Source organism: Grammomys surdaster, unplaced genomic scaffold, assembly GCF_004785775.1.
Source record: "Grammomys surdaster isolate TR1022 unplaced genomic scaffold, NIH_TR_1.0 125807, whole genome shotgun sequence".
Classification (NCBI taxonomy): Eukaryota; Metazoa; Chordata; class Mammalia; order Rodentia; family Muridae; genus Grammomys; species Grammomys surdaster.
In genome coordinates this window covers 744,538-771,975 of record NW_021620638.1, presented here as the reverse complement: position 1 = coordinate 771,975, position 27,438 = coordinate 744,538, and the positions used below count along the sequence as shown (strand labels likewise).

Genomic DNA, 27,438 nt, shown 5'->3' with positions numbered 1-27,438 from the left:
AATGACAACAACTCATGAAGGAAAAATGCTCCTGTCTTGTTCTTGAGGATTTCAGGAATGAAAACTACCTCTAAGAAAATGGTTTTCCTTCTTACCTCCAGAAAGCTTATCACCATGATAAATTTGAATGGTTTTAAAAGATCTTTTGAGCTTTAGAATTTTAATGACTTCTCCTGACCCTTCTCTTCTCATGATGAGCCATCTACACCCGAGTTCTAATAGGAAGTCATCTCTTCCTGGAAATATAATTCTAAAGCACCAAGTAGAGACAGGTCCTGTGTGATAAAAACTCCCCATTCTGTTCAGTCTACCTCTTTCTATCACTTACTAGGAATGCATTAAGTAATCATGTCATTATTTAACATCTGTCCCCCATTTGAATATAAACTCCATGAGAAGAGGGAGCGTCTAGCTGTGCCATTTCCAGCAATTTCCTAACACAGTTCCCTGAATATATTAACCACTCAACAGCTGTTACTGAATGAAGATCAGGGTAGAAAGGATAATCCCCTTTCTGTACCTCCAGGAAGAATCGATACCCTAGTACCTAGAAGCTTAAGTGTGGTGCATTTTAGGGAAAAATGAAATTTTGGGGTGTGATTTAGTTAAGGATCTCTGGATAGGGAGATTATTTTGGATTATCTGTGTCAGTCCAACATAAGCACAGGATCCTTATAAGAGGCAAACATTAGGATCAGAGTGAGAAAAGCAAACGTAATTATAGGGGTTAGGGAGATGGCATGTTTGGGAAAATGCTTGCCACATAAAAATGAAAGCCCTAGAGTGCATTAAGTCCTGCCACCATAGCATATGACTGCAATCCTAACACTACAGAGGCAAGAACAGTGGTTCTCTGGTGCTCGCTGACCAGAAAGCCTAGTCTAACTAGTGAGTACCACTGAATAAGAGACCTTGTCTCAAAAACCAAGGTAGATAGCTTCTGAGACCAAGGTTGTCCTCTGTCTCTATATGCACAGGCACATAAACAGGCACACACATACCTATATGCATACACATACAAGAAAAGAAAAAATAAATAGAGAATAGAGAAGGGAAGGAAAATGGGTCAATAGAGGCAGGGAATGAAGTAACAAGTCCATGAGACAAAATGTCAACACTAAGAACTGGAAGAAGTAAAGAAAAGGTTCCCCTTGGGTGCATACAGAAGGGACGTGCTTTGCTGACACCCTAACTTAGCCTGGATTTCTGACCTCAAAAACTGCAAGAGAATAAATTCTCATTCTTAAACCACAGTGTTTAAGGAAATTTGTTACAGTAGCAAGAATGAATAAATAAATAATTAAATAGCCAAGGAGGTAGGTCAGCTGGTGATGGTGCTGGCCTCCAGCCAGATAACTCATAGGATCCACAGGGTAGAAGAGTTGAACTGACTCCAGCAAGTTTTCCTCTGAACTGTACGTGTGTACCATGGCAACTGCACTCATGTGTGAGTACACACACACTCACACACACACTCACATGTTAATAAGAAAATAATAAAAATACAAACTGCTTAGTTGTCTAACATTGGACATGATTTATTTAACAATTTGAGGGCAAATAGAAAAATGGCATCATCATCATCACAAAAACAACACTACTGTTTTAAAACGATAACAAAACATACTCATAATCTGACTGACCTGTTTATTTTTACCAGAAATCATTTGCTTAGGGAACATGCCATCATCCTATCAATATGGTTAGACCTTAGAGTTGCACTGGAGAGCTGTGTGTATGCCCAAACAGTACAAGTACAACAGAGGAAATCAAAGGGAACAGAGATTGCCAATGGCAAAGTCTTCAATAACGTCCTTGGCAACACAAGGTCTTCATGGTCTCATCTACAAGGTGGGGTTGAGAATTGTTTCTTCTGACTTGGCAAAGTAAATAGAAAGTTTAGTGATAAAATATATGCCATGTTTTCTGTAGAACAGGAAGCAGGGTCTGCAAGATGCAATGTAAGCCTGATGACCTGAGTTTGATCCCTCGAACTCATGGTGGGAGGAGAAAACCAACTCCCAAAAGTTGTCCTCTGTTACATGTGCACATGGCACATACATGCTTGCATTCATATACAAATCTCACACACACACACACACACACACACACACACACACACACACTGTACCTATACAAATAGAATTCAACATTTTTTAAAGCCATGAAAGTGGGGAAGACAATCTCTAACAAAGTAGAACTCAATCAAACTGGTGGTTATATTGCCTATTTTCTCATTGTTGGAGAGACTATAGCCCATTCTGACAGAGAAGGCATGGCAGTGGGAGCATGAGGTAGCTTGTCATTCTGTCATCAGTCAGGAAGCAGACAGAGAATTGAATGCTGTTGCTTAGTAGGCTTTTCCTTTTGCTTTAGTCTGGGACCATAGCCAATAAGAGTACACTCCTCAGTTAGACCTCTGAAAAATGGTCCTCACAGACACCCAGAGATGTGTCTTCTGGGTGATTCTAAATGTGGTCAGGTTGACAATGTAGATTAACCATTAACCATTACAGTGGTATTAGTGGTAAAGTCAATGAATAGTTGAAAAGGAGCAGGGTTGATAAACTGCTAAGTAAAATAGTTTTTAAGGCATTGCTTAAGGAAGGAAAGCAATAGCCATGGTTAAATATGCCAGTGGTACTCATAGCTGACTATACAGTACAATATGGGCAGGAAAGAAGCAAATGTGAGTATTGATGAAATTTGTATGAAGATGAAGCATTGTGCAGTGACGAGAGAGCACTTGAAAAGAAGTGGCCTTTTGTCTTATTTATATATTTTTTTTATCCTGGAAGCAAACAATATGTATCTGATTTTCTTTTTTCTGTTTATCTTAAAGTTATAAATGTCTATCAGAGCTGGAAAATGTCAGAACATAAAACTTGGCTTTGCTAAAGCTAAATCCTAGTTATTGGCAAATAGTCACTGTGTGATACCATGGCACACAGGTGTAAATATACCTGCAAATTCCACTCAAAGGCCATGTTACCCGTATGTGACGTGTGATGGAAACTCAAACTCAAAAAAAATGTGATGTCTTTCCTTCATATATGTACTTCTGGAAATCACCCCACAGCTGTTTTTCTACTTTTTGGTTGGCTGTTTCTAGTCTGTCTTAGTCATATGTATATGTATATGTATATGCATATGCATATGCATATGTATATGTACATATATATGTGTATATATAAAGTTTACAAAGACTAAGTTAAAACTATCATGTAAAAGTATTACACATTATAAATAACAGAAACCTTCTTCTCAGTTATGGAATCCAGAAGTCATATTTCAATATGGCAGTTCAGAAGACCTGGATCTTACCATACAGATTCCTTTTGTATCATCATATCGGAGAGTTGGGGGAGTGTGGGAGAAAGGTAGCTTGATGAGGTCTTCGTCAATACTGTTTGTTGTTGGTCTTTTAAAACAGGTGCCCCCTGTGTAGCCCGGGCTGGTCTCAAACTCATAATCCTCCTTTACCTACTATCTAAATGTTGGGATTACAGATCTGAAACACCATGCCTGAGTGCTTTCTTCTTGGGTCACAAAGTCTCATGTCAGCTGCACCCTCATGACTTAATCATATCCACAGAGCCCCACTTCCAAATTGAAATAACAACGTCAACCTATGGCTTAGAGGAGAGAGAATACAAGCATTCTATTGCAGAAAGTATTAGAAAAACGGTGCGTCCAGCTAGCTTCCGGCCTGGCCACCATGTTCCCACTCTAAGTTCCCACACTAATGGCAGCACCGGCTGGCCAGTGGCACCAGCCTGGGACCCACGAGATGTTGGCGTGGCTGTTGCCACCACCAGTCAGCTCCGTGGCCTCAAGCCCTCAAAACCTAGTGAATATCCCACCATCCCCATGCGGTAGAAATAAGACTCTTAAGGCTTAAGATTAACCAAATAGATTTATATATTAGCAAATACTCAATCCACAAGATGGCCACACAATTAGAACTCTTTTCCCAAATACCTAACCTTGATAATAATAACTACCTTTGATAGCTAGAGACACGAGGGTAACCTCTGTCTCCATCACGCTTCTCCTCCTGTTCCTCTTCTCCTCCTCTAGATTTTTTCCTCCTCCCAACTCTTAGCTCTGCCTACCTCTTCTCTATCTAATGACAGAGCTCCACTGCAAATACAATGGGAAGTTAAGTCCTGCCACATTCAGTATACTGAGGTGCCTTATGCTATGGTTATTTGTGTGCTTATATCTCCAAGGGGACATTGATGACCTTGAATACAGTATCTTCTGAATGTTGCACCATTTTAAAGGTAAACTAGTACATTGAATTCGATGTAAGGAATAACCTGTTCTTGTAAACTGTTAGAAAAAAAATTCAGAGTAAATGAATGATCATTCCCCAACCCCCAAATCTCTTTTTTCCAGCATGAGCTTGACAATTAGGAAAAAAAAAAGTCAGCCATCTCAGTCATCATCACTTCCCATCCCAGGAGCTTTCTCCTTTGTGGAAATCTGTCACCACTGTCAAAAGCGTGAAGAGAACAAAAGCCATTTTGGGTACTTTTCAAATCTACTGCTGCTATGATTGATAGCGCAAAACTGGATCACTAAAAATTGACACCGTAGAAACTTGTGCCTAACAACACTATCTGTCTTTCCTTCCTTCACTCTCATACTCCAAAATCTAGGTCTTTAAATTCATGGAACACAAGAAGGATGAGTTAGAGACCTAATCTTGTCCAATTCACCAATGCTTTCATACTGTCAAGGAGCAGAATATTGATGCCTAAGAATCCCCGTTCACTGTCTTCTCTTCATACTTCCCCATTATAGTTGACGAGGCCAAGTGCTCTTGGATGAAACCTTTCCAGGAAATACTCGACCCATGTAATATCCATTCCCACAAAGCAATGCAAAACCACAAACATAACACAGGCCACGACTCTCTAGGAAGGGATATGGTTACCAGAGTTCCTAAACTTGCTTTTATTGTTTTATTTTAGCTCACCTACAAACGTCTCTCAGAGCAAATGAAGAGCATGTGTCATGTGCAAAGCAAGTCTGAATAGAATTTGGACTGTGTTGTTCATCATTTCTGTGACTTTGGATTAAAGATTTTATCCACTCTAAGTCAGCTCACCTTATATATAAAATAGAAATACTATCAGCACTACTTACCACTTCCCATAGTGTATTCTAATGGAGTTCACTGTCAACCTTGCCCCATACTAAAAGATCTCAGATATCCCATTATGGCCCCAATAAACAGTTCATGAGACAACATACCATACATATACCCAGTAAATATCTTTAAGATGGGTGAATACAGAGACATAAGAAATGACTGGTGGACAGAAAGCTATGTTCCTTCCACACTCACCCATGTGCTTGCTGCCATATCTGCATCTGGGACACATGAATTTCTATACTTGGTGCATGGCTTCTTGACAAAGGAAACCAAGCTTCTCCTTTGACTATGTGATCTTTTGCATTAGAGCCATCTTACTCCTTGGGAGTTGCATTTGACATTCACCAAGTTTTAATGAAACTTCACTGATCTTGTTTTCTTGCTAGAGTTAAAATGTCAGCTAAAATTGTGTTCTTGGAGAACAGTATGGTGGTGGTGGGAAGGATGCTCGGGTATAGAGACCTGAGTGTCCATCTTGTCTTTTCCTACAAAAAGACACTCATTAAATTGTAAAATCTTTCTGTCTCTTTTTCCTCATTTGTAAAACACGGACTATAATACTAGTTTCTAAGAAGTTTCAGGATCATTGGGGAAAAAAATCATGAGTTTACATAGGTTGACATACTCATTGTCATTCTTCCAGTGTATACTGGTATCATAACAATCCAAAATAAAAACCACAGTTTTCATTAAGACTGATGCCAGATTAATGTCATGTTTTTACTATCTTGTTCTTATCTTCTCCAGTTTACAGAGGAAACAATTACAGGACAAGACACTAAAGTTACTTGCCCAAGATTCCCTTAGTCAGTGATGAGACGCAAACTTACAATCACTGCTCCAAATTCATGCTAAATGGCAAGTAACAGTGGAATCATGGCCTCTGATCAGTACGGTGTTTTTAGTTTCCACTGAAGATGTAAGCTTTGTCACCTCAGAGCTTATAGATTATGCCATATGCTTTCCCTTCTAGTCCCATTCTTCTGCGGCTGATCAGAATCTCAACAAGCTACCCTTCTGCCCAAGACTGATGGTAGTGAGCCTACACTCCTGCTCCTCTATTATCCACACTCCTCTGAGGTCAAGATCAAGTACCATTGGTTATCATCACACTGGAGAATGAGAGAAGCTGGAGCCATATTCTGGGGCTTCCACAGCACACTAAGTAGCTTAAACACTGAGAGTTTTGTGTCTCACAGTTCTGAAGGCTAGAGGTCTACGATTTGAGTGTCAGCAGCATTAGACTCCTGAGAAGAGTGAGACATGAGTCTCCTGTCCCTCTGTTCTAGAAATTTGCCTTCAAACTATGGTATTCTTTATAGAGGGATGGCATTCTCTCTGTGTCTTCATGCTATCTGTCTATTCCTTTTCCTCTTCACATGTCCAAGTTATAAGAATACCAGTAATATAGAAGACCCATTATACTCTAGTATGGCCTTATCTCATCTTAACCAATTCCATCTACAATGACCCTGTTTCCATATAATGCCATATTTTGGGATACTGAAAGATTAGGTCTTGAACATAGGAATTTAGGTTAAATGCAATCTTACTGACATCATCAATCAATAAGCTCAACATCCTTTTGTCTGAAATCTTTGAGATAGCTCTAATTTGGATTGATAACTAAATCGTACTATACAGTGTGTTTTAGCAAACACTAGTAAGTGCCCTGACAATGAAACAATGACTCTTCCTCTCACCTTTCATAGATCATTGGTGTTCCAGGCCATGCTGCCCTTCTGTACTTTGCCAGCACTTGATTGTAGGTGTCCAGTCTATATATCCATGGCTCTTTGAACCACATGCTCAGTCTAAAGGATTATAACTTTGTGAGTCTGTATGATGTTTTCTTCAGCAAACCAGGCATAATTTAAAACTGGAGTGAGGAAACCAAATGAATAATATAAAGAGGATTTGAAAAGATCTGACTGTACCTAACACCAGAATCAAGTAGATGCTCAAATGGAGAACCATATCCCTTGATGCTGGTATAGAATGTGCTAACATTGTCCAATAAACACTGTAGCTGGGTTGGAAGCAGCATCCTGGATTGCTTCCACAATTTTCCTGTATTCTACTCTAAAGTCTAATTTTTCAGACTATGAAAGAGCAGTCTTCCTACTCTATAAACAAAGACAACATTCAAGAGATACCAAGGGCATATAGAAATTATTTTTAGCTTTACTTACAGTGTGCTTGCCATTAGATCAAGTAAACTAATCTACTTTCCTAAATGTGTCTGACTTTTCACATCATTTCATTTTCTGGGTGAAAAATGGATATTTTATTAAATTTCTGTTTTATTTTGGCAAAAGTTTAGCTTGAGTTAGTAAGTATGAGAGACTATGGCACTTTGATCTTTCTTCATTTTTAATTTTTAATTGTATTTTATAATATTTTATTTTGTGTGTATGGGTGTTTTATATGTCTGTGAACCATATGGGGTACCATGTGGGCAGTGGGGACTGAATTAAGGTTCCCTAGAAGAGCATCGAGTGATCTAGACTTCTGACCCATCTCTCTGGGTCCATGATTCTAACTTGGGTTTGCCATTAAACATGATATACTCTCTTTTTTAAAAGAATTTATCTATTATTTAGTTTGGAAATTATAATTTAATTACATTTTTCCTTCCCTTTCCTCCCTGTGAACCTTCTCATATGTGCTTCTTTGATTCTTTTCAGATATATGGCCTATTTTCACTAATTATTACTGCATGCATGCATATGGTAGTATGTACATACACACACACATGTATATATACATATATAGATACATATATACATATATATACACATACACATATACATACATACATACATATATATTTTTTTCCTTGAAATAACCTGTGCAGTCTGTAAAATGTTACTTATATGTATTTCAAGGCTGACCATTTGATACTGGACAACCAATTGGTGTGCTGTTCCCTGAAGAAGACTACCTCTCCTGATCCTAGCTTTCCTCGGTTGTTTATAGTTCTGTTATAGGCTTGATTCCTCATGAGCTTTTCTCCATCCAGTTTGGCATGTTCAATGGTGGCATCCTTGTTCACATCACTTTTGAGCAATTGTGTTGATGAGATTTTATGGGGATAACTGTTAATATTCTAGGAGACACAATTTCCCAGCAAGTTCCTTAATCCTCTTCCACAATATTCCCTAAGCCTTGGGTGTAGAAATCTTTTCTAGATGTATCCATTTGGGGACTGAGATCCACAACTGTACTTTGATTGGTTGTGGTTTACTGTAGTGATATATTTTGCAAAGAGAAGTTTCCTTGATGAGGGGAGACTACACTTTTGATCAGCATAAAGACAAATGTTTTCAGATTCTTGCTAAGGATTGTGTGCATTTAGTGCATTAGTGATTGTAGATTGTCCTCCAGTGACCATAATTTCACTAGCACTGAATAGTTATCTATGTTTCCAGTACCAAACATGGTCTTCCTCCTGCTGAGTGTGTCTTAAGTCCTATTAGAGAACTTTTGGCTACTGCCAATGTCTGCATGCCATCGCTGTACCCTTAGGGTTATAGTGCCATATTGTTCATTGATGTGGCTCATGGGTATCATAGCTGGGTAGTACTGTTGGTTGGAAGCTTGCATAGGACCTTCTGGTACCATAAAAGCAAATCTTTGAGGAGACTTTCAAGTCACTTCCAGTGAAGGGGTCTCTAGGCTCTGTTTCTGAATTACATGTTTTCTTCAGTAATAGACACTTACCTTCCGCCTCTAGGAGGTAATACCAATAGGCTGCATGTTAACCTTGTAACAACTCAAAACAACTCAACTTCCCATGACTGGTATTGAGGTTTTTGTCAGGTAATCTTCGGCTCTTGGAGGGAACACTACCAACCTATATGAACAAAGTTTGTTAGTTTATTAAAACTATATATGCATATTTATACATAGAATTGCATGTATTATAGGGTTTTGGTAAATAGTAGTATGATTCCTGTGGCCTTCAGATCACTTCTATCAAGATGGGAGATGGGTAAAGGGGAATAGACGAATACCATTTTTAAAAGCTCTCAATAGCCAACATTTAACTCAAGAATAAACACAAGGTCCCACTATATAGCCCTAGTGTTCATGCTGACCTTGAACTTATGGAAGTCTGCCTGCCTCTGCCTTTCAAATGCTGGGTTAAAGGCATAAGCCACTTATGCCCCAACATTTCCCATTCTCTATCTATCATGAACTTGTCCAGGTTTCTTTTGTAGCCAAATCTGTCTGATTATTCAACATATTGACCCATATATTGTACCTGTAGACCCTCATAACATTTCTGATAACTAAAATACTCAATGTCTTTCCACTCACTTCTACCTGTGAAAATATACTGCAAGACTGCTTCTTCCTGAAGCCAGCTTGCCATTCCTCTTTTCCCAGTAGAAACATCTTTCCTGGTTTCTTTTACATCCTCAGGGACACATACTCCAGGGTGTGCATGTCCCTAACTAAATAGTTGTCTATGTTTCCAGTACCAAACATGGTCTTCCTCCTGTTGAGTGGGTCTTAAGTCCTATTAGAGATCTTTTGGCTACTGCCAATGTCTGCATGCCATTGCTGCACCCTAAGGTGCAGTCACATCAGTGAATCAGTGTGTGTTATTCCCTAACTAAAGGTCACAATTCAAATAGGTGGGGAACTAACCGCTCTTTTTACACAACTCTCCAACTCTGTACTCCTTAGCTTGGTACCTGCTGTGTTGTCCTGATGCAGTAGCCTGTAATGTACAACTTGTTCCTGGTCTCTATTTAGTAATCTTCATTTCAATCAATCATCTTGTGATTTATTTCAACATGTCTTTGTTACTGTCCTACTATTAATGACATCATGGGAGACCCAAAGTGATAACTGTGAGCCATCAAAGGTAAGTAATAATAGTTCAATAGTGAATATCTTCCAAAATGACAGTTCTGGATGATCCTTCTCTATCTATGACTTTTCCACCCAAACCTAGAAACTTGATTGTTGTCATCATTAGTGATACTGTAGAATTGGGAAATAGCTCATCTGGGGATGATGAGAGATTTGAGTAAGGTTCCATCTTAATCTACAAGGCCACTGAGAAGCCTGCTCAAGTCCACAACATGCTAATGTAGTCAGTCTGCACTCCCCTGAACTCTCTAGCATTACACACAGCTGTCCTACCCCTAGAAGCAAATGGCAGGTTTATTCATCCATGCCTGTGCCTTATTTAGGGCCCTTATCTGTGCTGTAAATAGTCAGAAGAGGGGCCTTCTCTGTCCCTGGGTGATGCCCAGGGGTGAGGCCCAGAGCATCTTTTGAAGCTTCCCTACACTCTTCACTTCATTGCTGAATAAAGTAACTCACCACTGTCTGGATCTCATGCAGAAACAGCTAGCACAGCCATTAATTACAATAATCACCCAGAAACTCCAGGAATGGTCTCTGTTAAGAGGCAATATGGATGTAACAGGGCCCCTGACCTAGCAAACTTAATCAGAGGCTCTGTCTCCAGGTCACTGTAGCCTGAAGCTTGTACCTCATGCCCTCTCTGCACACCCCAGCCTAGGAGTGCATCTTGGGTTTGAACTCAGGCCCCTCATGGGAGAGTCACAGAATCAGCACAGAAATCTCTGGAGTTAGGAACCTTTGATGCAGCATATGCTATGTCATACACAGGGACAACAATAATAAGTAAGTATTGATGGAGTGATCTTCATCTTAAAATTAGAGAGCGCAGGACAGAACAAGAGAGAGTGTTAACCCCACAGTGACTGTATGTACTCCTTGCTTTTCTGTATATGTGAAAATCAGAAACTCCATTTTATTTTTGCTTAACATAATAGCAATACTTTTTTAAATAGAAAAATTAACAGTGTATATTAATTATATACAATAATATGTGACTTAAGGGGATTTTAACACAAGTATGGATTGCATGTTGGCACATTTGTTCTCCCATGTCCCTGTACCCTTCCTTACTCCCCTCCACCCCTTTCCATAGTCCCCTTTGTTCCCCCGCAGAGTCTAACTTCTACTGCCATGCCATCATACATGATTTATGAACTACTTAAAATCTTGAAACCACTTGCTATCTCCAGTTGCATCCGTTTTCCTGCAAATAATATAACTTTACTCTTTTATGGCTGAAAATATCTTATGTATTTCTTTCTTTATCCAATTCTCTGACAGCTAGGTAGGCTGTCTCTACAGCTTAGCTGCTGTGTATAGAGCTGCAGTAGATGCTCAGGCATCTCTGTGATGTGTTTGGCTTAAAGTCCTTTAGCCTGGTACCCAGACTTGTATAGCTGGGTCAGACGGAAGGTCTGCTAAATTTCTGCTAAATTTCTATATGGAGCTCCAATGTAGCTGAACTAGCTTGTTTCCCACAGCAATGTAGACAGATTCCTTTTGCACAGATCCTTGCCGACTTTTTTCATTTGTTTTCTTAATGACTGTCATTCTGACACTAGTGAGATAGGATATCAATGCTGTTTTAATTTTCATTTCCCCAGTGGTTAAGGCTATTGAGCACTGTTAAAAGCCTTTATTGGCCATTTGGGTTTTTTTTTAATTCTTCTTAACTCCAATTCATACCTTTAGCTCATTGGTGACTAGGTAGTTTGTTTTCTTATTGATTGTGTTCTTGAGGGCTCTATATTCTACATATTCTCTATCAAATTTAAAGCTAGAAAAGATTTTCCAACATCCTGCAGGTTATCTCTCAGTCAACTATTTCCTTTGCAGTACAGAAGCTTTTAAGATTCAGGCAGAACTATTTATCAACTATTGGTCTTATTTTTTAGGCATCTAGACGTTATTCAGAAAGCTCTTGCCTGTGTCTGTATCTTGAGTTTTTCCTCTTACAGTTTGAAACTTTCTACTGTTGCATTAAAACCCATCTGCAGTTGAGTTCTGTACAGGGTACAAGATGTGCATAGTTTAATTCTTCTACATCCATTGTCATGTAAACAATTGTCCCAGAGCCATTTACTGATGAAGCAGTCTTTACTCCAATCCATATTTTTGGCATCTTTGTTAAAATCAGGTGGTTGTATCTACATAAGTTTATATCCAAGACTTCTATTCCATTATGTTTCTGCCAGCATCATCTTATTTTTGTTGCAGAATAACTTGAGATCAGGTATAGAAATACCTCTAGCAGTATGATTTTTGCTCATGATCATTTTATTATCTAGGGTCTTCCAATCTATGATTCCAATCTATGATTATGGGAGGTTTTTCCATCTTCTAACGTCTATTGTTTTTCCTTTGGTAGTTTAAAGTTTTCATTATAAAGGTCTTTCACATCCTTAGGTAAAGGAGAAGTGGAACTATTATCAGACCTGGAGACCAATGGGAAGGGCTGTGAAATGTTAGTGACTTCTGCGGATGAGGGCTTCATTTTCTTCAGTGCTGTAGCCACTGATGAGTTAGTTACCTTTGCTTCAGTCAATAACCTCCCACCCATGTGTGGTCAAGAGCCTCTAGTTAAACTAAGTGGGTTTAATCAAAAGAAAAAACATAGAAGAAGGAAACACTTGACAGGAGGAAGGGCTTTGTTGGGGAGATTCAGCACAGAAGGGAGGAGGAAAGAGGAAAATTGGGTGAAAGTGACTAAAATTCACTCTATAAAAGTATAAAACTATCAAACAACAAGGAACTTTAAATCAAATAACATGATGTTCCAGGCTGTTCTGGGCATGTGCCTAGGGTTCTTTTCTGATGCATCTTTCTTTCTTCTGAAGTTGCCAAAGATAACAATTCTCCCTCCCTTTCCTTTCCTTTCCCTTCCCTTCCCTTCCCTTCCCTTCCCTTCCCTTCCCTTCCCTTCCCTTCCCTCCCCTCCCCTCCCCTCCCCTCCCCTCCCCTCCCCTCCCCTTCCCTTCCTTTCTTCCCCTTCTCTTTCTTTACCTCCTTCTCCCCCTCCCTCCCTCCTTCCCTCCCTCCCTCCCTCCCTCCCTCCCTCCCCCTCTCTCTCTTTTCCCTCTCCCTCTGCCCATCTCTCCCTCTCACTTCCTATCCCTGTCTTTCCTCTTTATCTCCCTGCCCCTCTCCTTTCCCCTTACATCTCTCTGTTACAGAGAGTACAGTCAACATAAAAGTTTTCTTTTAGTTTTTATTGCAATATCTTTTGAACACCTGCCATGTGAATGAGATTCTGTATTGGGCCCTGTAGATGTTTAAAGGGACCTCAGCATGCAAGGGAATCCACCTCAGATGAAAGTTGGGCATGTGGGAAAAAATGGCCTGAAAGACTCATGTATAGAGAATAAGCTTGAGGCTAATAAGAGCCAACAAAAAAAGTATTCAACATGCAGATCTGGTGTCTGTTATCCTGGCCATACCACAGGGGATGACTTAAAACAAGGGTACAATTTCCAGGGTCTTCCAGGATTCCTAGACAAAGCCCAAGGGAACTCAGTGAGGTTAGTTCTTAGTGGCCATCCTCTAATCAGTCTTTCTGTCAGAGAGATCACTGCTATCAATTCTATTAACCCTGCTTTCCACAAACAGAAATGAACAATGGGTATGGCATTGACACCCAGCATAGAGAGGCCTGCTGTATGGCACCATCACACTAATGCCTTAGCCAACCTACCACAAGCAGGTTAGGATGTTCTATAAGGCTCGATGGCCAGAGGAAAAGCAGAGAACATGCTCAGTGCCTTGATGTTTAGGGTTTTGTTTGTTTGCTTTAGTGCACAGGAGAGCTTTAGTTTTCTTAGAAGCATACCATGTACCAGGTTTCTGGCCACCAAGACCAGTTGGAGAATGGCATCTTTCTTCAAGTCATTCCTGTGTACTCTTAGCTACCCACCAGCCTGTTGCCTTTAACCTAAGGCACATGCTTGGTGTCCTTTTAACTCAAACAAAACTAACATGATTTCAGACAGATACCAGTGGGGTGGGGTGTGGGAGTAAAGGTGGGGTTCAGTGTCCACCCTTAGAGGACGAATGGAACTAGCTTCTTTGAGAAGCTCCTTCTAGAAGGTTCACTGACTCCAGTTCAAACTGCAAGTCGTTTCACTCCTCTCCCGCCACCCCACATGCAGGCCCACACTGAAGAAAATGAGCTCATAGGAACAACAGAAAAAAGTTAAAGTGGGACCCACTTCCTGAATATCTGTTAAAATGCCAAGGCCCATATCTCCCATGAGGCTTTGCTCTTGTTATTGCTTCCATCTCAGAAGTCTCCTTCCTCCATGTATGGTCATTGCTTCAAGACAAGGATAACCTTATCAGTGACCAAGAGTGAGTGCTCACTCAAGCTTCATATGGGATGCAAGGAAGGGTAAGAAATGAAGCCCAATGAATGTGTTAGTTACTGAGCAGGAGATTTTAGAGCTACCTAGCAGCGGGCCAAGGATGGGAATATTGGGGCTGGCACATGTACACTGAGTATGATATACTAATCCTAGGAAGCAGTGCTTAGGGCAATCCTTCTCCACACCTCAAGTTGTACCTCTCTGCCTCCTACAAATACAGTGCTCCTTTAGAATTTTTCATAACCATCTTTACTGACCATAAGTTAATTCTTTATATTTCCAATGTATGTATGTATACTTCAAAGGTGCACTTAAGTTCTTTAGAAATGGATGGAAGAGAACAGCAAGTACAGAACCAGGAAAGGAGTAGGTAAGTGGTAGGTGGAATGTGTTCACGTAGCATTGGTCGCACCTGCAGTGCTACAAGATTCCACAGGGCTGCTGATGCTCTGCTGAGGACAGAATTTGCAGAGGGGCAGAATCACTCAGGCGTGTCACTGTACCATGGCTGTCAAGGAGCAGAGGTTCAGAATGAGTGTCTGCCAGCTCTCCTTACTGACCTGGAGCCAGTTTCTTTGCTTTAGTGCATTTGCCTTCTTCTAGTGCATTAGTCTCATCTCTCTACTGCACAGGGGAATGTTTGCAAGATAATTAGCATAGCAAATGGTGTAAAGTCTTAATGAGGGCACCTAGTAAAAAGAAATTGCCTTTCTATAAATTATGTTATCAAAAATTAGTGGGATGACTCATTTACTGTATATTTGTAGCCCATGATTGGAATTTTAGAAAAGATGTGTAAATAGCCAATGAGATAGGACTTACAATATGACCTCATTCTGCTTCCATAGGAGGCCTGGGAGTCCGAACTGAAGAAGGCAAGACAAGTCCTCAGGAGGTCCTCTACCATGGTAAGCAATCAATTGGTAGCAGGCTAGCCTTTTCCTCCGCCTGCTCTGTTCTCATAGGCACTGCTCACATACTCCAAAAGCCAGAGGATTCTCTGGACAAATCCCAGTGATACTGTAATTGCTTTGGACAGAAATAGGAACATGAGCTCATTTCCATTCCATCTCTTGCCTCCCTGCCTTCACTCTGTGGCAGGGAAGATCAGCCCCAGGACTCTGACATCCAGGGCTGGCTCCCCTGTAGGAGCTGTCATGTGTGTGGTGGCATCAAACACTATCAAACACTGTCCCGTCCCTATTGTCTACCCAGTGAATGTCAGCAGCACTGTCTATCCCTCCCCTGCTGTGATGACCAGAGATGTCTTTCTGACAGACCATTATAGTGAAAGTTACGGCATCGCCTCTTCCACTCTCTAAAGCACAGTAGTATCAGGCAGCGCTTCACACTGAGCCTCAGGTTTCCTGGCTGTGGGATTAGGACAATGATAGCCTCTTCTGTAAAAGGACTAATGGAACTTATATATTCAAAGCAGCTGCTGTCCTGCCGAGGACTTTGGAGTCAGCACCCAGCACCACCATTGCCATTTGCCCTCTTTGTAAGGACTCTTTCTCAACAGACAGAATGTTTAGCAAGAATCAACCAGTTAAGTGTTTGACTTCAGCTCCTTTTCTAAGAAACTGCTGGAATTCTGCCTCAGCAATCACACTTTCAATTCTTGTAAGTGGGGCAAGTCAGTCCCAGTTGAAAGGGAAACAGGAAAGTAGGCTGGCTGCTGAGGCTGGTGACAGCACTTAGCAGCTGTGAGAGGCACAGACCTTGCCATTGTCTCCTCCCTGCTGGCTTACCTCATCATTCACCATCAGGCAATGTGTCTAAGTATTGATTTAGCAACAGAGAAACAAAGGGGAGGGAAATCACTTACCTCAGAGCTGACCAGACTCAGCAAGTAAAAATTATAAGATGCCTCAGTTAAGTTTAAATAATAATCAATTTCATTCTGTGTGTCCCATACGATATGTCCGTATGACAACCTACAGAGGTCCTATGAGTTTTGATATACAAGGCTGATCCAAGTTAAATGGTAACACAGAGACATTTCTACATAATTGATTAATCAATTATGATGTCAGCTTTCCCACTCACTGCCTAATTCACAGAATAAAGATTGGTAGTAGCCAGTTCATCTAGTCTGTGTGATATGTTGACTAAGAAGTTGAAACACTACAAAATTCCCATGACCAGTACCTTCAGAGATCTGAGCAGAATGGAGAAGACAAGTTTGTCTTTTGTTCCTCTCAGTGAGGGCTTAAGATTTATTTTAAGGCATTGTTTATTTTACTAGCACAAACTGCCTTGGCACGAACTCAAAGGCTAATTAGGATTTTACATTTTTAAAAAATTTCTGTCACCAGATTTGAAAGCATAATTGGTAAGACAGAAGTCTAATTTCAAAAAGCCAAAAAAAAAATCTATTGAATGTTTCAACAATTAAGAAAACAACCCAGAAGTGTCTCCCTGAGTATTTCCACACCAGATTAAAATTATCAAGAAAAAAAGTGTGAGTGCCTTTGACTGTCTACTCGGGGGAATATTGGCTCTAATTAATTCTACATGATGGCTAGTGTAACTGCAGACCTACTAGACATGACCCAGAGAGCAATATGCGGCAAATGGTACTATCTCTTCTTCATAGCCTTCTCCTGTGCAAGGACAGACAGGAGGGAGCTGGAGATCTGGCTCAGAGATTAAGAGCACGTACTGCTCTCGCAGAGGGCTGGAACTTGGTTCCCAGCCTCCCTGTCAGACAGCTGACAACCTCCTGTAACTCCAGCTCCAAGGAACTTAACAACTTCCTCTGCCCTCTGAGGACATTGCACTCTCAAGTACAAACCCACACATAGACATGCAGTAACAAAGACAAAACTAAAAGATAGGGATTAATCTTTAGTAAAAAGAATTCTCTTTTAAAAAATTTGGACTGGAGAAAAGTGATGCACTGTCAAAGGAATCAAAAGCTCCAGGAAAGGTGTGGCTCCCAGGGAAGCCCATGGAGGCCCCTCAGGAGCTTTTCACATACTTATAAGAGAACATAAATGTCAATTGTTTAGAATACCTGCTGTGGACATCTTGTTTAATTCTCAGCCATACAGACTGAATGGAGCTTTTCTGCTCCGTCTCATTCTACAGATGAGAAGGCTGAGACACAATCACTTTCTCTATGTAGCTAGTACATGAGCAATGTATTACATAAATCAAGAAATAGCTCTTTGCACATCCAGTGAGACTACTATGCTGATAGTTCTCTGACCAGGCCTTGTCAGTGCTGAACCTGAGGAGCACTTTGTATTGGTCTCTGTGGATACAAAATCATACTGGAGACAGCCTATGCAGCTGTACACAAAACAATAAGCACAGGCCTTTCTGACCAATCTAGTCACCTAGGAAGCTAACAAATGCCTATGTTCAAGTGTGTTCAAAATCTAGCCCAGAGCAATTAAGTCCAGGTAATACAAAACACACAAAGTCAAAAGCACTTTGCCATATGAGAAGTCAATTTCAGGTTAGCTGTGCATAGAAAAATGGTTGAATATCACACACACACACACACACACACACACACACACACACACACACATTTTGACCTTTCATTGATGCCATTCACCCCCATGTATTTTATTCAAGCTGCATTTGTTGTTCTGCATCACTTACCCTGTGGTGAGGGAAGCTGGTTAGATTGCACTGTCCCCAGGGATTGCCTAGATTCTACACCTTCCTTTCAGATGGGTTTGAATACAACCAAATGCAGAATTTTAAATCCATTTCTGCACTAATAACAGCCCTCCTGTCTCTGTCTAGCAAAGTTCAAAAAGAGTACTGAAAAGAGGGGCCTGGCAGGTATGTAAGCAAGAACTTCTGTAGTATGGTTCACATGTCCATCTCAGTTTATCTTTGCAAGCATATTGTCTACAGTTGGGAAGATAGCCTGGGGACAATTGTCTATCTCTTATGTGATACAAAAAATCAGATAAGAACAACCCTGTCTGGACAGAAGAAGCTGGGAGGAGGGAAATGGGGGTGGGGGAACTCTGGACATGCTATATTGTATACTGCACACTTCCTGACCTCAGTGTCTGCTGAATGAACATCAAAGGCAGCTGCAGCCTTCCAGCTGCATTTTGATAATGAACAGTTGTGCAATTATAAAATTCTATTCTATTCTACCTCTTTGTAGTAATTATAAGACTTAGCATAATTTTTAAGAGTTGGTTTTCATCAATGTTGAACTCCACATTGTCATTAGAATAATTAGACAGGCTTTCAAACTACAGTAAATACTAAGAGAAGCAGCTCCAACATTTGAATGCAGCTGACGTAAGACTCACAATGTGTCTATGTTTCCAAACTGCCACCAGTGTTTTGTATAAGGCCATGCTGATGTTTGCTTTATTGAGTATCTATAGTTCTGATCTCAGTCAGACCCTAAGTCTTTGACTTCAACCTTCTAAAGCACCCCTTCTTCCACTGCTACTGCCTTGCACCCCATTTCACATCAGCATGGTTTCTAACTGATATAGTTTTGTGCTTCACCTCCAGCCCAGAATAGGATGCACTTGGCACAGTTGAGAGACTGATGCATGTTGCTGGCATTTAGCAAGTAGAAGCTGTCACATGGTATACAAGGCAGCCTAAGGCTAAGAAGCCCAGACTTGCATCTCTAATGAGCTTTCCCCTTTCTTGCTCTTCAAGGCAACACATCCCTAGGTATCCTTTTGAGATACAAATATAGTCCTCTGCCTGACCACTTCAAGGATTCTCCACTGACCTCAGAGTGATGGGAAGATGCATCCTAAGCTGTCATAATGCCTTATTTCTTGCACGGTTTGTGGACTTCTATGGATCCCAATGCTCCAGCAGCACTGAAATGTCTTATCATCCTCTAATATGCCAAGCCTTCACATATGTCCTCAGCATGGGGCCTCATGCTCCCTGAATAAGGACTGAGACTTATTCCGCTTTGGCATGCACATCAAAGATCTCTGTTGAAATACAGACTATCTTGTAATATGTGGTAGGGAGGGCTATGTGTTTCTCAGGATTCCCAGGTGGCACTGACACTGTGACCATACCTTGAATGGCTAAGACCTGAAATAGTTTTTCTTGCTTAGTGGGTAGCAGACTGACTCAGGAGAGTGAACATGAAAATGATATTTTTAAAAATGAGAAAGGACAGACTTCCAGGATTCATCCTGGAACATCCAATTCAGTACATGTGGGATGAACTTTCGCATCTCACATAGGCTATAGACTGTATCTTGAGTTATAAAGCCCCCTGCATGTCTGCTTGACTTCCTACCATCCCCTCTCTGCCTAATTTCTAAGTCACCAGCTTTCTCTGCAGGGCTTTTAGAGAGCTCTATTAGTGCCTCCACTTTGGACCCCATAATCTAAAAGCTCCACCCACCTGATGAGTTGAAGACATATGTGTGCCTTGCATAGACATGGGAGTTACTCATCCGGGTTACTCCTCTGTTTCTAGAATGCTGGGAAGGTATCACAAAGACTCATACAATACCTCATTTATATTCTGAAAAACGTTCTAGTTCTTTTTTGTCAGAGTTAAAATAACATTACTGCCCACAAGTACACCTAATAGCTATCTGAGGGATTCAGGGATGATGGGAATCAACTGTTTCTTCCGGTCTATCCTAATAGGATGGAATTGTTCTATTGGAAAGTGTTCTCAAGCCTACTTTAAAAGCATTCCAGAAGAGAAATGTTTGAGTACTTGACCAAAGCAGGCAAAACCCACTGGGGAAGAAGCCTGAGGATGGCTATGAAAGTAGGAGCAGATGGATGGGTGGAGGAGAAACTGCGTTCCACTCACAGGAACTAGCACAGGGCACAGTACAGAAGGCAGAGTGAATATGGGATTGTAGGAACAAGAGCAAGCACTGCTTCTGGATAAACAAAAGGGGACCGGATCAGGTCCAGCCATCAGGATCACAGAGGGGTCTTTTGGTGGGAACCATTCCTTGAGTTAACCAACTCTCTTTTTCTTGTCTTTTTTACCTTTCCAGAAATATCCTAGAAGTGGTCGTAATATTTGTTCACTGCCATTTTTGACCAAGATCTGCCAGAAAATTGAATTGTACGTATACTGTTTCTAGTGTTCAAGCAGATATGACATCTCTCTGCTTGTCCTTGTTTTATGGGGACTAAACTGACGTTTGTATTTAAAAGGCATCATCCTGAAATTGATCATGTTTCTTGCTCAAAACATGACTTGTACAGAAACTAAAAGACAAGCCTGCTTTGAGTAATTTTGGAAATGTATCGCTGGCAATCTCAGCTCTAGCAAGTAGTGAAGCTTTCAAGCAAGTCTTACGTGACACTCGGGAAAAGCACCGTGCCACCTAACATATGAACGAAGTAGGCTGCCAAATTCTTCCAGACTTTCAAGGAATTTACCTGACTGAGGTGGTGAGGGAATGAAGAAAACCAAGCACACAGAGAGACAGAAAGAAAAGCTGGGGCGGGGTGGACCTGGCTCTCTGATGGAGAAGCCTCAGGACCACTAAAGCTCAGTGTGTTCATTATATAGAACTGAACAGAGAAGTGAGACTATTGTATACAGCTGACCAAGGAAGAGGGGTTATTACATACAGTTAAACAAGGAGGTGGGATTTATGATATGCAGCTGGATCAAGGAGACAGGTTTAGGTAATCTCTGTAGGAGCACAGACTGTAGGATAGTAGTTTTCAGGCAGTAAATATCAAGGTGGGGAAAAGAATGGTAGACATCTGCACACACTATCAACATCTACAGATGACCAGAGAAAGTCTTTACTATGTCTCTGAGCCTCACCCCAGGAAGAAGGCTTTGCCATTTTCCCATGGGTCCTTTACCGAGCTGTGCCATGTCAGCTGCATACACTTCTCTCGGGACTCAGGACTTCTTTCTCGCTCAGGGCTTCCTCCACTTCCCACAGTCAGCACTGGTCATAACTCTAACCACAGAAGGACACTTCCAAAAATTTTACAACCCGCCCAACACACACTTATGGACAATGCCATTTCCCAGGCTGAGAGATGATGCTCCATAGGAGTCCATCATCCCAGCACAGAGGCCTTTGTTCAGTCTCCAGGGTTGTAAAAGACAACAGTAAAACTATCTCAGCTTAGCCTCACCCAATATCTGGGTTTAAACATCATAGAATTAGTATCTGCAGCAGTTAGAGGAGCACAATAGTCTAGCTTTCTCCTTACTCTCTGTGTTAGTGAGTAGAGAGGACCACTCTTGAGAATATAAACATCAGTCAAAGGCCAACTCTGGAGGGGCTATCTCTAATGGGGTCCCATCTAGTCACCCTATAACAGTGCCACTAGTTGGCAACTTAGCCTTCTACACAGGAGCTTCTGGGGACATTCTATCTCTAAAGCCTAACACTAAGCCTTAAAGAAGTACTTCCCACCGGCCATGAGGACCCAACCTTCTCACCCCGACCCCAGGTGAATTTAGTTCCCTGTATCTTTCATATCTATTTTCAGAGATTTTATTTTTTTTAAATTAATTAAAGAATTTGAGCCCCTTAATGCCTTTGGACCTGTTTTCCTTTATCTAAAATCAAACTGAAAATTGAATCCTTGCTACCTCAGAACCATCTGGCAACCTTAAAAGCCAAATTCCTTGGCCCCAGACCTAGCAAGAGAAAACACTACATTTTCTCAACACATTCTCCTGGTGAGTCAATTTGTCCCTAAATATGACCCCTGGTTGCCTATGTCCAGTAATTGTCTGCAAGTCAGGCAACAGAGCTATAATACTGGATGTATAAATAATGTTTTAGTGGATATGAGCCACTCATTTAGACCGTAGAATCACCTGCCTTCCTGTGGAGGTTCCTGTTACTTTATTCCATTCTGATCCAGTTTGGCTGACATAGGAAGAGAAGAGAGGACAAGAGAATACTCATAGGTACAAGAGACAGGCTGCTGGTGTGCTCTGAGAGGCTGTGTAAGTTTCTTGCTGCTGCTGTAACAAAATGTCACAATGTCTGGTCTGCTCTCTCAGGTCTGCCAACTCAAAATTCAAAACCAAGGGCATCAGGGCTATGCTCCTCTAACAGATACTGTGAGTAAGATCATTCCTGGCCTCTCTTCCTGGATGCTGTGGTGGCCATCAATCCTTGTAGCTACATCCCTCCAATCTCCATCTTCACTTTTCATAGTCTCGTTTTTCCCTGGGTGTTTGTTTTACCTCTTGTAACCTGCCAGTCATATTTGATAAAGGCTCATCCTAAGGATTTCATATTAACCTGATTACATCTTCAAAGACCTATTCGGATTAAGTCCAAGTTCACAGCTACTGGGAGTTGCAACTTTATCTTTTGTTTTTGATAAACATCCTTAAAGCCATGATGAAAGTGTTCTGGTGCTCCATCATGTAGCATCTCTTGAGCTTTGCAACAACTACATTTTCTGAAGATCTCTAAGCATATGCTGCTAACTATTAGCATAGCTGGAGAAAGGGGAAAGCTGCTATGATTCTGACCCACATTTAGAGTCTCTTAAGAGTCAAAGGACTACAAACTTTTTCTAGCTTATCTGCCAACAAGAACCACGCAGCCAGCTGGCCAGAATCCCAGTAACTTCACCCTTTTCTGTGGCTGGGGTTAGGTGCAGGGAGCCTCAGGTCATGAGAAGAAGGGAATGTCAGACATGAAAGAAGATGCTTTGAAGCTGGGGTGCATCCAGCTCCTCGGGTGTCCAGTCATTGCATCGTGCCCAGCTCAAGCTGATATGAGGCACCCATCTCTTCTTTAATGGCATCATTGAAGTTTCCAGTGATATCCAAGTGACAACTCTATAATTGAGCCACCTTTGAAAATTTGAATTCAGGAGCATCTGGAACCATGGATTTTCTTGGCTCAACTTAAAAAGAAAATTTTTCCATTATGGTAAAAGAGAAATAACATGTTTTAACCCTCTCTTTTGAAAAAAATCATTCAATGATAATTTGTACCATACCATAAAGTATTTGGTGATTCACAGTTTACAATAGACACAGACGTGCAGCCTCCTTTGCTCCTTAAAACAACCTGTAGTTCAGAAATCATCATCATAACAAAATTGGCTGGTGCTTTCTATGCGTCAAGAATGATTGTATATGTTGAGGCAGGCACTATTATGATCCCTTTCAGACAGGTAAAGTTACTCTCCAGTGGCCACAAATCTGACATAGGATAAATCTGACAACAGTTGGATTCAGCCTCTGCTCTCATTGGTCCTCAAGACTCCTAACCCTCTTCTTAAGGTGAATAAATAGATTGCACTTGTTTTCGGCTCCATTTGCCTCAAAGCTCTCAAATCTGTTTAGATGCCCTTGATTCAGAAGACCATTACAAAAGCCCAGACAGTCCCCTGTTACTAAGTCTAAATTTTAGGATCCAGGAACAACCTCATCCTGCTCCATGGCTGCATTCCTCTTCTGTCCTATATCCGATCCCCCTCTAAATGAGAGCAGCGCTGCCACTTTGAAGAAGGAAGCATCTCTCTTGTAGCAAACCACAAGGACGTCCTTCCTTTCAGAGTATCCAGAGGTTTAATCTGATTTATGTTGGCTATCATGCCTGTGTTCTTGGCTACTCAGTCTCATAAGGAAGAGCATAAGTTACCAGCTAATGCCCGTTGAATACCCAAGATTCTTAGAGTGAGTGGTTAAAAGGAAAGATTTCCTTAACAGAGTATGCTAAGGGCACAAAGACAACTTAGAGATGTCTTAGTCGGTGTTCTATTGCTGTGAAGAACACCATGGCCACAGGAACTCTAATAAAGGAAAATATTTAACTGGGGTTTGCTTACAGGTTCAGAAATTTGATGCATTGTCATATCAAGGAGAGTTCTAGCATGCAGCCAGACATGGTGCTGAAGAAGTTAAGAGTTCTACATCTGGATCCACCAGCAGCAGGAAGAGAGAAAGACACTGGGCTTGGCTTGAGCATTTGAACCCCCAAAGTCTACCCCACGTGACACATTTCCTCCAGCAAGGCCATACTTCCTAATTTCTGACAAGTAGTGATACTTCCTAATGGCCCAGCATTCAAATCTCTGAGCCTATGGAGGTCGTTCCTATTCAAGTTGACACAGGAGTGCTAGTTCATTGAGTAGATTCAACATGTAGTCTTCTACTTCCTGGGTTCCATGACACCAATATCCCATGTCCCCTACAACTCCAATTCATTTATTTGTACCTCCTAAAATGACCCAAGTTAAACAATAGAGAAAAACTGTCCTGTTAAATAAAGAACAGTGACTGGCCAAGTGCAGCTGATGCTCTCATATGCCCACAGACTTCGGGCTTTATTTTTAGATCCGCTCCTGTCACATAAACAGCCTGCCTCTGAACATGCTTATTTTCACAAACATCATTTCTATTTTTCTTAGCTTACCAGGTGTTTTGTTTTCCTTCCTAGATCTATAAAGAAGGCCGTGCCATTCAAAGATGACGATTCAGACAAATACAGTGTTTTCCCAGTGAGTATTACTGTGAATGAACAGCTGTTCACTGCATATTGTGATTCATCTACAGATTTCTCTCCTTTAATAAGACAAGACTGAATTTGTTTATGAACATACATCAGTTCACAATTTTACGGGTGTTTTTGACTTCATAAAGTCATCAGTCATCAAAGTAAACCATACACCCAGCTCTGTTTCTTGCTCTTCCTGGTCCCAGCTGCAGTTCTCCATGGAACATCATTTCCTAAAAGGGTGGTGGGCTTATTTTGGAAATGCATAGCCCTGCTTGAGCTTACTCTTTGAGTGTGTACATGTGTGGGTTTGGTTTAGAGTTGTTACGATGACAATGAGGTTTCTGGGAAAGCAAACAATCAGGTGCCCTGCCCTGAACTCCCCGAAGGATGAGAAACCTCGAGGAGGAACATTATCTTATAAAATAGATTTGATTTGATTTATATGGGCCATCATGCCTGTTTGTTTGCTGGTTGTTTAAAGCTATTCAGCAACATAGGAATCCGAATGGTTGGCAGTTGGCATAGATTATTTTTAAATCATCCAACAAAAGATTTAGTACTAGCAAAATAGATAAATTATTTTATACACTGAGAAGAATGGTGTTTAACAGAACACCTCAGGAACATGTTCTAAGAGTATATATGAACACACAGATTGCGAGAGAGAAAAAGAGAGGGAGAGGGAGAGGGAGAGGGAGAGGGAGAGGGAGAGGGAGAGGGAGAGGGAGAGAGAGAGAGAGAGAGATCCACAGATATAAACACACACATCTACCTGTCACACACACATACATGTAAGGGCACATATACATATGTTTACACAAGTACATACATATACATACCCCCTAACACCTCCACACTGGCACACACCCAATGTCACCTCTAAACACACATTCATTTAAACATACACTCCCACCTTTTTCTGGGTTTAGTGTCATATTACATTTTCCCTCACACAGCTTGTCTTATATTAATTGTAATTTCTCTAACCGTCTTCAATATTTGAGTTATAAATTTCAGATATCAATATCTCTTATACAGCCCTGATTAATCTTCACTATGGGCAACATCAAAGCAGACTAACCCCCTCTTGTGTGTGCTCTTCAATTTCAGACACTGCGGGGCTACCACTGGCGAGGGCGTGACTGTAATGACGGTGACAAGACAGTGTACCCGGGCAGAAGGTAACTCTTTTTGGAATGAGACACAATGGCTTTCCTCAACCTGGGGAACCCCAGTTGTTGGAGAAGAGACCTGCATTTATTCATGCACACAGGTGTTTGTCCAAATATGCTTATCATAACCCTGATACTTGCAAAGCATGCTGGGTAGCATTAGGCACTAAATAAAACTGAAGGTTGCCTCTTTTATGGCACAGTAATCTAGTGGGAAGCAAGTTATACAAAAAGTTGTGTAGACATTGACACAATCCCCAAGTTCTTCCAGTCAGTTGGACCCAAGAGTTATGTCCTGCCCCTTTAGAGTGAGGTGTAGACTCCATGTAATATGACACATATCCTGCTTGAGTCCTGTCCTGATGACCAAGAACCCTAGCTCACAATAACCGAAGCTGTGCCACCCTTTGCTGACACTAATCCCAGTGTAAGAACTGTAAGCTGATAGGTCCTGCACAACTCACAGCAACGTTGGTGGCTTCATCTTGCTAAAGAAAATGGTCTGCAGATTTATTTCTTACGCTCACCACTCCACAAGTACATCATCCACAGGAACAACCAGCTGGCTTCAAAGCTAGGTTTCCAAAAATCAAGAATGCAGAGGCTAAGAGGAGGCTTTTGTATGCCACAGCACATTTAGGGTACTCTTGAAGAACATTGCTATCTTACAGTGCCATTTCCTGTGACATCGTGTCCATGGAACACTCACTGAGCATTCTGTATGTGCCCAAAACCAATGCTGATGTTTTCTTCATAGGCCAGACAACTGGGATATCCATCAGGACTCCAACTGTAATGGCATCTGGGTAAGCAATGACTTAAAAGCCAACACCATGTCTTCCTTTCTGCCCTCCCTAGTGTGTATTTTCTAGAGTCACATCAGGAAGATAAGAGCCTACAGGAACTGTTCTTCGGCTACTTGCATGAGGAATAGAGATTTTCTAACACACAGGAAAAGCATCAGTGGAGGTGTGAAGCTCCCTCAGTCACAGTCCATCTAAGCTGTGCTGTCGTAGCCCCTGTCAAATACCTACATTCTTTTTGAACAGTGTGGTGAAAGGGAAGTTGATGTTCTCTGTCCTTCAGCACACACACAGCAGTTGGAGCCATTTTGTTACAGCCATTTGTCATCTTTTATAAGCCTTGTCAGGGAGCATGGGAATTACCCTGCATGTAGCACTCACTCCCCAAAGCTTCTAATTCTGCTGGCCAGTTCTCTACATGTAATGGGTTTATAGCTTTCAAGAAGAGAAACAGGGAGAAAGGAGAAAGCCAACCCAAGACTTACCTGTGGGCAACAATGGCTGCAGATTCATATGCTACAGTCATCTTAAATTTACATGACTTCTGTGGGCTGGGGCAGACACAGAGTTGGTCTGCTCCTGTCCTGTGGAGATACTGACTCCTGAGTCATCCTAGAG

At 41.3% G+C, this 27,438-nt stretch overlaps 1 protein-coding gene across 1 annotated transcript in view; it reads left to right on the top strand.

Moving 5' to 3' along the window:
• Positions 1-27,438, top strand: part of Aoah (acyloxyacyl hydrolase) — a 217,728-nt gene that overhangs the window by 71,422 nt on the left and 118,868 nt on the right. Inside the window, exons 5-9 of the mRNA XM_028789279.1 lie at positions 15,255-15,314; positions 20,391-20,461; positions 24,786-24,846; positions 25,956-26,026; positions 26,775-26,823. Coding sequence (XP_028645112.1) covers positions 15,255-15,314; positions 20,391-20,461; positions 24,786-24,846; positions 25,956-26,026; positions 26,775-26,823 — 312 coding nt within the window. The remainder of the gene's footprint in view (positions 1-15,254; positions 15,315-20,390; positions 20,462-24,785; positions 24,847-25,955; positions 26,027-26,774; positions 26,824-27,438) is intronic.